The sequence below is a fragment of the Morchella sextelata genome (assembly GCF_020137385.1).
Source record: "Morchella sextelata strain SCLS chromosome Unknown scls_2, whole genome shotgun sequence".
In the NCBI taxonomy this organism is placed as follows: Eukaryota; Fungi; Ascomycota; class Pezizomycetes; order Pezizales; family Morchellaceae; genus Morchella; species Morchella sextelata.
In genome coordinates this window covers 2,581,550-2,591,213 of record NW_025408617.1, presented here as the reverse complement: position 1 = coordinate 2,591,213, position 9,664 = coordinate 2,581,550, and the positions used below count along the sequence as shown (strand labels likewise).

The 9,664-nt window shown below is 46.3% G+C and overlaps 2 protein-coding genes across 2 annotated transcripts; both read left to right on the top strand.

Annotated features, from left to right (window-relative positions):
- Positions 1-969: 969 nt before the first annotated feature.
- Positions 970-4,096, top strand: H6S33_005944 (uncharacterized protein; the record flags this gene model as incomplete). Its single annotated transcript, XM_044837345.1, has 9 exons — positions 970-1,009; positions 1,072-1,130; positions 1,249-2,055; positions 2,108-2,736; positions 2,799-3,015; positions 3,074-3,406; positions 3,461-3,704; positions 3,764-3,872; positions 3,925-4,096. The coding sequence occupies 9 exons, from the start codon at positions 970-972 to the stop codon at positions 4,094-4,096; spliced, it is 2,610 nt and encodes an 869-aa protein (XP_044699253.1).
- Positions 4,097-6,962: 2,866 nt separating this feature from the next.
- On the top strand, positions 6,963-9,664 carry H6S33_005943 (uncharacterized protein; the record flags this gene model as incomplete). The annotated part of the gene is made up of 11 exons (XM_044837344.1): positions 6,963-7,164; positions 7,230-7,292; positions 7,347-7,611; positions 7,675-7,759; positions 7,805-7,918; positions 8,005-8,149; positions 8,229-8,390; positions 8,456-8,572; positions 8,652-8,883; positions 8,936-9,557; positions 9,608-9,664. The coding sequence occupies 11 exons, from the start codon at positions 6,963-6,965 to the stop codon at positions 9,662-9,664; spliced, it is 2,064 nt and encodes a 687-aa protein (XP_044699252.1).

The window sequence follows — 9,664 nt, the reverse complement described above, 5'->3', positions numbered from 1 at the left end:
CTTAAACCTCTCTGTATGCAACTGATCTGTACCTATTGCTCTAGTGTAGGTACCTGTAAATAGGTGACAGCGGTCAGTAGAGGTCTACCATCTGCTTTGTCTCTTTTCTTCTTCACGAAGAAGAGGTCGTTGAATAGTTCTCTCAGCTTCTCCAGTTTTCGCGGATGACTCATCTAAGAGCGGGGTTATCATTGGCTGGCTGGTTGCTTTGTGCCCCCCCTCTAGCCCCATGGAGAGCTTCAGAGGGGTTGAACCATCCCTGTGGGGCATAGATAATGCCTCTTGGAATTCCGTCAAAAAGAGCCCCTCCTTCCTCACAGTTCGAAACAAAAATCCAATCCCTCCCACCATTTTCCCTGCCTTATTCCCACGCCAACCAGTGAGGAGAAATATCCACACACAAACTCAGCTTGTTTAGTAGAGGATCAAAACAATAGAAACTAAGAGAAGGGGGGGAAAAAAAACAAGACCCCCAAACAAAACAGAAAAAAAGAGAGGTTCGTTGCTGCCTCCCAAGCACGTTCCCCACCTTGATATTGCGGTAGCCTCCCCCACCTCCCCCCCCTCTTTTTACACCTGAAAGGAAAGAAAAAGAGTCCCCCTGATTACAACTCTCTATTTTCTCCCTTTTTTCTCCGGTAAATCAGGAATCACAATCTCTTGTTGTATTCAACGCTGTGTAACGTCGCAATTACTCCCCCTAAGGCAGAGTTGTTGTGGCCCGCGTCAAACCTTTGACACTGAACTTTTCCACAGGAGACAGCCTCGTGCTTCTTTCAGTAGACTCCACGACCGCCTCCACCTCTTTCCTCTCCCACTTGTTTCTACCCACAACCATCATCATCCACAAATTCCATCATCACAACCGATTCCCCGACGCCTTGAGTCTTTAATTTTCAACGTCGTCGATTTAAACTACATATCTCATCGCCATCTCATTCTCATCGCAAAACCACCACAACCGCAACCATGAACGTCTCTGAGGTGTTGGCAAATACCTTATCTGCCGGTGAGTTGTCTATCCCCCAACCCCAATTTCTGCTCCGGAAATTGATGTTCATTTTTCTCTAGATAATGCTATCCGTAACGCTGCTGAGGAGCAGCTTTCGACCGCTGCCGCCCAACACTTTGTACGTTGCCCCCCCCCCCCCCCCCCCCCTCTCCACCCAACACACCCCTCCCTCGTTTGGGTATCCGATTTCCCTGGCTTGAAGAGGCGGGAAACTGACTTTTTGTGGTTTTATGTAGCCCGAGTATCTGCAAATGCTCTCGGCGGAACTCGCAAATGAAGAGACATCTCCCTTTATCCGTAGTGCTGCTGGTATCGCTCTGAAGAACGCCCTCACTGCCAAAGAGCGAACACGTTTGCTAGAGGTACAGCAGAAATGGCTCACCCAGGTCGACCCAACCATCAAGACCCAAGTCCGGGATAACTCTCTTCGAACACTAGCCTCGACCGACAACCGTGCGGGGCAATCGGCCGCGCAGTTCATTGCGGCCATCGCGGCCATCGAACTCCCCCGAAATCAGTGGCCGGACTTGATGCCTGCACTGGTACGAAATGTCGGCGAAGGATCCGACAGCCTTAAGCAGTCATCCTTGACCACCATTGGTTATATCTGTGAATCAGAGGAGCAGGAACTCCGGGATAGTCTGAACCAGCACTCTAATGCAATCCTCACTGCTGTCGTGCAGGGTGCCCGGAAGGAGGAGCCTAACGCCGACGTAAGATATGCGGCCATGGTTGCGTTGGGTGATTCACTGGAGTTTGTTCGAACCAACTTTGAGAATGATGGTGAGAGGAACTATATCATGCAGGTCATCTGTGAGGCCACACAGAGCACCGACTACAGGATTACTCAGGCAGCATTTGGGTGCCTGAACAGGATAATGAACCTTTACTACGACAAGATGAAGTTCTACATGGAGAAGGCCCTGTTTGGATTGACAATTGTGGGGATGAAGCACGAGGAGGAGGAGGTCTCCAAATTGGCCATTGAATTTTGGTGCACGGTTTGTGAGGAAGAGTCCGCTGTTGAAGATGACAATGAACAGGTAAATCCAACCCCAGCTGTTGAATCGGACTTTAGACGCTAACAGTATACAGTTCCAAGCAGAAGGAATGACTGAGCTTCGGCCATTCTTTAATTTTGCGCGTATTGCCACTCCAGAGGTCGTCCCAGTATTATTGGAGCTCCTCACAAAGCAGGACGAAGATGCCGCGGACGATGAGTACAATGTCTCCCGCGCAGCATACCAGTGCCTGCAGCTTTACTCCGCGCGTGTCCAAGGTCTAGTGATCGGCCATGTTTTGCAATTTGTAGAGGCCAACTTGCGCCACGAAAACTGGAGGTTAAGAGATGCTGCTGTTTCGGCATTTGGTGCAATCATGGAAGGACCAGAGTTCAAGCAACTTGACCCCCTGGTCAAGCAGGCTCTGCCTGTACTTGTGGGAATGATGGACGATAAAAACTTAATGGTAAAAGACTCTGCAGCCTATGCTCTTGGAAGGATTTGCGAATGTTGTGGGCAATCTATCGACCCTCAACTCCATCTGCCAAGTTTGATCCAGGCATTATTCTCCGGCCTGAAGGATAGTCCAAAAATGGCTAGCTCTTGCTGCTGGGCTTTGATGAACTTGGCGGACAGATTCGGCATTGAAAGCGAGTCTGAGGAAAATTCGTTGTCAAAATACTTCAAGGACAGTGTTAGTGCCCTGTTGGCCGCAACTGAAAGGTACAACCAGATTCCCATTCTGAATTTTGGGAGACTGAGGCTAAACAAATATTTATTTATAGGTCCGACGCTGATAACCAGCTCAGAACGGCTTGCTACGAAGTCCTCAACTCCTTTGTTGCCAACGTTGGACAGGATGAGCTGCCGTCTATTGCTCAATTGTGCACTGTAATCATGGAGAGACTAGAGAAGACTGTTACTTTGAGAGGCCAAATTGTTAGCACGGATGACCGTATCACTTTGGAGGAGATGCAGACTAGTTTGGCTGTTGTATTGATGGTATGGGTTCCAGCGTTTTTGATAGCTTTTAGCATCCCCAAATTAACTTGTGGCACAGACCATCATTCAACGCTTGGACAAAGAGATCAAGCCCCAGGCCGATAGCATCATGCAGATCCTTTTGGGGATCCTCTCCACGCTGCCACCAAACTCATCTGTTCCCGACGCGATATTTGGGGCCGTTGGAGCTATGGCTAACGCTTTGGAGGAGGACTTCACCAATTACATGGATGCATTCACGCCTTTCCTATACAATGCTCTTGGCAACCAAGAGGAGCAACAGCTCTGCTCAATGGCCATTGGTCTCGTTGGTGACATTGCCCGTTCAATAAACGACAAGGCAGCGCCTTACTGCGACCACTTCATGAACTATTTGCTCAACAATCTCCAGGTATGTGTTCCTGCTTGCAATGGTTTGTTCTGAGCGATAATAACAAGAAAACAGAGCAACACTCTTAGCCAGCAATTCAAACCAGCCATTCTCCAGTGCTTTGGTGACATCGCTCAAGCAATTGGGGGCCACTTCGAGACATATCTGCAAGTGGTCATGGGTGTTCTTCAACAGGCGTCTGGGATTACTGCCAGTTCCGATAGCAACTACGAGATGGTAGAATATGTCATCTCGCTACGAGAAGGAATCATGGATGCGTACGACGGCATCATCATTGCTCTGAAATCGGGCGATAAGAGTGAGACCTTGTGTTGCATAGCTTGTTTAGACACTGGAATTATGCTAACATAACTTTAGCCCCTCTCCTTGCCCCTTACGTTCAGCATATATTCGGGTTCCTGTCATCGGTAAATGCCGACATAAACAAGACTGAAGGACTGATGAGATCTGGCATGGGTGTTCTTGGGTAAGTTGCAATATCCTGAGGCTTTCTTTACACATAAACTTACTTTGAGTAGGGATTTGGCGGACGCCTTCCCCGGTGGCGAGATTGCCCAGTACTTTCGTGCCGATTGGATCGGTGCCATGATCAAGGAAGTACGACAAAACCGGGACTTTAGCTCTAGAACACTTGAAACTGCTCGATGGACAAGGGAACAGGTGAAGCGTCAGCAGGCACAAGCTTCTTAGATGTTAAAAATCTCTCGGAAATGAATTTTTTTTCTGCTGCCAAGGTTAGAACGAAAAATGGAAGGGTGGGGGGAGGGGAAAGAAGAAAATATTTTTCCGAGTTTCCTAGATGAAGAGGTTCATTTTCCAATCAGTCGGTTCAAATCTGGGCATTACCTTTGGTTTTTTACTTCTCTTTTTGTTTTCCAACTCGGGGTCCTTGGGGGAGTTTGCTGTTTCTCTTATCCTCTCCGTATCTCTTGGTTTTTGTTTTCTTTTCATAGTTGCTCTTTCCCGGCGGTTACGGTTGGTAATGAAAAAAAAAGCATGTGCGAATGTCTGACTATAGGATCTGAAGGATATATTTATGCTTGATGAATCCTGGTTAGAGATACACTATGTTTTTATTCCTCTTTTGTTTTCATTTCTTCCTCTTGTTTTCGTTTAGATGGATCGGTTGAAGACGGGCCTGTCTTGTGGTTTCTTTCTTGTCTTGCATTGGTTTTCCCCTATCCTCTCCGCTCCCATCCCATCCCTTCCTGCACCACTACCCATAAACTACCCATAAACTACCCTGGAAGAGCTCTTATACACGATCGTATTTCCCACTTTGTCTTTACGTCATATGATATATGATCTTATGTTAAAACATCGTCCCCTATCCCATGCCTCATGTCTCCCCATATCATCCTCACATGAATCCACTTTTCCTATTTGTGCCTGTACCCATTTGTAACTGTTAATTAGCGCTTTTATTCCTTTCCCTGCACTCGCTTTTCGGGCCTGGCTTCCGGAAAGAACCGTTAAAACCGTGATCGCATTGGATAGCCGCAATGTATCAACACTTTTGTAAATCTTTTTTCCAAAGATCTTACACTTACTTGATGGGGCATATGTTTCTTAAAAATCACGCGCCCCGGCATTCCTTTTTTTTCACTCTCATTATCATTATCGATATCTGCAAAATCATGTACTTCTACGTGCGCTCATGTATTCTTTTACTGGATGATGGATGTAGCCTGGATATGTAGCCTTCATGGGTCATGGATTATCACTCGAATCATCTCATCCCTTGCTAGTCAATAACTATAAATTCGATGAAGGTTGGCTTGACATTTTAAGCTTGGAATAATTGTGTATCCCGCTTTATGTTTGGCATCTTGCTTAAATATGGCGAGCTAACTTGAATGGGGCGATTGTACCTTCTACGTACATGTATTCCACGAGCCAGCTTTGCTATTGAGAGTCGGGACTAAAGTGCTCAGAGGCAACTGCGGTATACTAATGTGTGGTTTTTTTCCCCCGTCAAGAACATGATGTGTCTCCTGTCTTGATCGTTATATGCAATCGTTCAACATCAATGAAAAGTTGTCTAATAGAGGCTGGATAATCTAAACAGTCGAGTCTCCCTGTGACTTTGGTTCCTTGTTGGCGCTAATAGATAACTTGTACAGCTTGCCGTGAGAATAAGTTTTCGCCACCAATCTTGTATGATCCATATTGTATGTCCTGGGGCTATCAGAATCATATGTGCATCCAACTAAATACAGTCCCAAAAGACGAAGAAAGGTTGTCTTCTTGAACTAGACATGCGTACCAATAGTGGAGTTTGGTGTACCTAGTTAACGTTGATTTGAGTACTATCACTAGAAACCTGAAATTCTTGGCCCAGGCTTCCCGCAATGCCTCATTCCTTTCTGGGATCCAAATGAATTTTCTAAGTGAAATCCGCAGCGCCTGTAATGTTAGTGGCCACAACAAAAAAAAACCTACCAAATACTTAAAACACACCTGGATTATAATTTAAGTTGCAATCCCAGTCCTGCGTTTGAGTGCTATGGTGGATCAATATATTAACTTTGTTCTGTTACTATGTCTCGGGACGCCAATTTTTCACCGCACGCAATGGACGTCTAAATAGAAATTGATTTGGCCAGATTTCTTCGATATAATTGCAGGCATATATCATATGCTATATAGAGGGCTCATGTGGTGGCGTTATGAGGGTCCTTGATGCCCAGGCAAGTCATAGAAGACAGACCGGCCCATACGAGCTCCAAAACATACTCCAGCATCTCAAGAATTTTAGGAAACCCAAATTCTCGTCTGTAGATCTTGAGAAGTCTCCGCATTGGAAGATCAGGTACAGCATGGGCTGTGTAACGTGGGGTACAAGCCACTAAAGTTGATAGGTTATTCCCAGATCGAGGCTAGATGCACCCCTCCTTCCGAGTAAGCCCTTCGCCGTTCCTTAACTTGCGGACAGCCGCGCCGCCTCTACATACTTCTTCTTCTCCTCCTCGAGCGCTCCCCTCCTATTCTGTCCGAGAACAGCCTCCTGCTGCATCTTTCAGCATCCCACCCATCGCTACACAAGTCTGTCCCCCAGGACGATTTGCGATACCTGGTCCTTGAGATACCTACATAGGTAGAGAGAGATACATCCCTTCCCCTCCATAACCACACACACACCCAGCTTTCCCGATAAACAAGAAGAGCTTTCCATATTACAAATATACCTCAACTGTACCTGAATCTCATTCAACAGCTGTATTCTTCGATCCTCAGATTATTCCATCAAAAGAAACACTTAGGCGTGGGGAAACCTGTACTCTCGTACTGTGGAGGCTCTAATCTGTGAGAGGTACATAGACTCATCGCAGACAGAGGGAGAGGGAAACAGAGAGAAAAGCAAGGATCAACCGAAGCGAACCTCCGGAATTTGTTCAATTTCCCTTCCATGGTATTCGCTCAGAATTATTAATCCTCGGGCAACGGAAAAAGATAATAAATAATAGTAAACTTGTTGCTATAATCTGCTTTTGATACATTCCTGCATGGGATACTGTTCTCTCCCGGATATCCATAGCCCACAACAACTTCCACGATGACCGAACGACCGTCAACGGCGACGGGCAGCAACCGCAATTTCAACCAGGCATTGACCTCCCCACTGAGGCCAAATACGAGCGGTGGCCCTGGAATCTCTGTGACTGGTGCTTCGCCGACAGGATCAAGAACTCCACCTCCGAATGAGAACCGCCGGTCTATCAGTGGTGCTTCGTCCTCACCTCGACCAAAAGCGAAAGGTCCGCTATACTCCAATCCACGAAATCTGATTGTACGGATATCCGCTGGTCCTGACACAAAGCAGAATCTACCAACACATTTTGTCGAAACATCACAATCTACGGGTATTGTCGTTACCAAGATAAGGGTGAGAGGTCAGAGGTTATAGATGTCCTGGAATAGGTCACTAAGATCACCCCAGGCTGCGCATTCAATCACGATCCCCATTCGCAAAAACAGCAATCTGGGAGCGGGCGAGGGAAATTCAACGTAGACTCACCCTCTTTCACTCCGGCGACTCCCCCCAAGAAGACAATATCCCCGAACGTTGCGGACGCTGCACCTTTCACCCCGAAACACACCACTGGTAATACATTGAGCAGGGCAAACTCTGCGGCATCTCGAGCTGACGTGCTAGGAGTTGCGGCACCCCCGGTTGCGCCTCAATTTCATGATCCTAATAATGGGTGGGTAGCTTACAATCTCAAAGGCTTTCCTCACTCGTTTTCTTGTCGGCTGATTGTGGATAGTTACTCAATATCCCACGCAGTTGATCATCAGCAGAATTATCAGTTACAGCAGCATGGCTTTGATCCCATAGGGTTGGCGGAAAATGTATATTCGCCTACGAAATCACGGCGCAGGGCTAACAAAATGAAGAACGCGGCAACAAACGCAATGAATGCATATGAGTTTCCGGTCCCACAGTCGGTAAATCCATATGCGCAGACGGGCGATATGTTTTTCCCACAAACACAGTCATATACACCTCTGGTTGTGCCCCCCCCCCCCTTTGCAATTTTTGCCATGATTGATTTCACAATGGAGAGTTTTGTTAACTCCATTATCTCACTTTGAAGCTCCCTTACCACCGTTATGCTCCTTTGGCTCCCTTTCCGCAAAAACTTTTACCGTTTCAAAGGAACATTCATGGATTCTTCATGTCCGATAATCTCAGGGAAGAGCTCCAAAGGAAAGCAGAAATTACGTTGCAGTCTTTACCAAGTAATTCAGTCCCTTTCGGTTTTTTTATTAGCCAGGGTGGATGGTGATTGACATGAATATCTCTTTCGTCCTGATAAAGGCGTTTCTTCGCTTCTTCCCCCGGCAGTGGAGGAATTTCACTCTTTAGTGCCACTAGATACATCAAACCAAAAGAACATAAATGTATTTGGATATCCAAGCTGGGTTTATAAGGCATTCTCAAATGAAGATGCCAACCCATATGCGCTCCGGAGAGTTGAGGGTAAGTTCTTTTGCCGCGTTTCATTTGAATATAAAAGCCCTAACAGGTGAGATATCAATGTATAGGGTTCCGTTTATCCAACGAAGCCGATATCAGAATAGTACAAAGATGGAAAAAGGTTTTGAGCGCAAACATAGTGACCATCCATAACGCTTGGACTACTACAAAATTTGGAGACAGCTGTAAGTCAACCCAGATCTTCTTTCGGCTCATTGCATCCGACGAGCTTGTGAGCGTTCATGCCTAAGTTTTGTCTTGTAGCTATCATCTTCGTCTATGATTACCATCCTTTGTCCAAGACGCTGGCTGAGACTCACTTTGGGCCAAGTCCAAGATACACTACCCCTCGACATTCTGTTGGGCCTATAGTTCCAGAACAAGTACTATGGAGCTATATTGTACAGATTGCTTCAGCGCTGAAAGTCATTCATAGTGCAGGTCTGGCAGCGAGGGTAATCGAAGGATCAAAAATATTGGTTACAAGCAAAATGCGGTACTTAAACCAGTTTAGAAATGTCTGGAATGTTATTGACTGATTGTGCTAGAATACGCTTGAATTGTTGCGGTATCCTGGACGTGATACATCCAGACACCATAAAAACTCAGGACATGGTGCGTGAGGCTCAGCTTGAGGACCTGACCCAGCTAGGTCGGCTCATGCTTTCCGTTGCATGCAACACTCCAACGGCGCTTCAAAACTTCCAGAAAAGTATGGATTATATCAGGAGACATTACTCCATGCAATTGCATGACAGCATCTACCTTCTTGCCACAGGTGCAACGAAGTCTGTGGAAGAGTTCATCAAGACAATTGCCAACCAGGCGTTCCAGAATTTTGACAGCGCTCTGCATTATGAAGACTCGCTTGAATCGGAGCTTTCAAGAGAACTTGAGAACGGTCGGCTGGTCCGGCTTTTGTGCAAGTTTGGGTTCATCAATGAGAGACCAGAGTTCGATCACGATCCAAGATGGAGTGAAACTGGTGATCGTTATTACTTGAAGCTCTTTAGAGATTATGTCTTTCATTCGGTTGATGAAAACGGTCAACCGGTGGTGGATATTGCACATGTGTTGAGCTGCCTGAACAAGTTGGATGCCGGCGTAGACGAGAGAATTATGTTGGTCTCTCGGGACAGCATGAATTGTTTTGTTGTGACCTACAAGGAGGTATGTTTAGTGATTTACTTGCTTTATCTGATAGAACTGACACAATACAGCTGAAACGACAAGTCGAAACATGTTTCCAGGATCTCAACAAAAACAACAGACGGTAA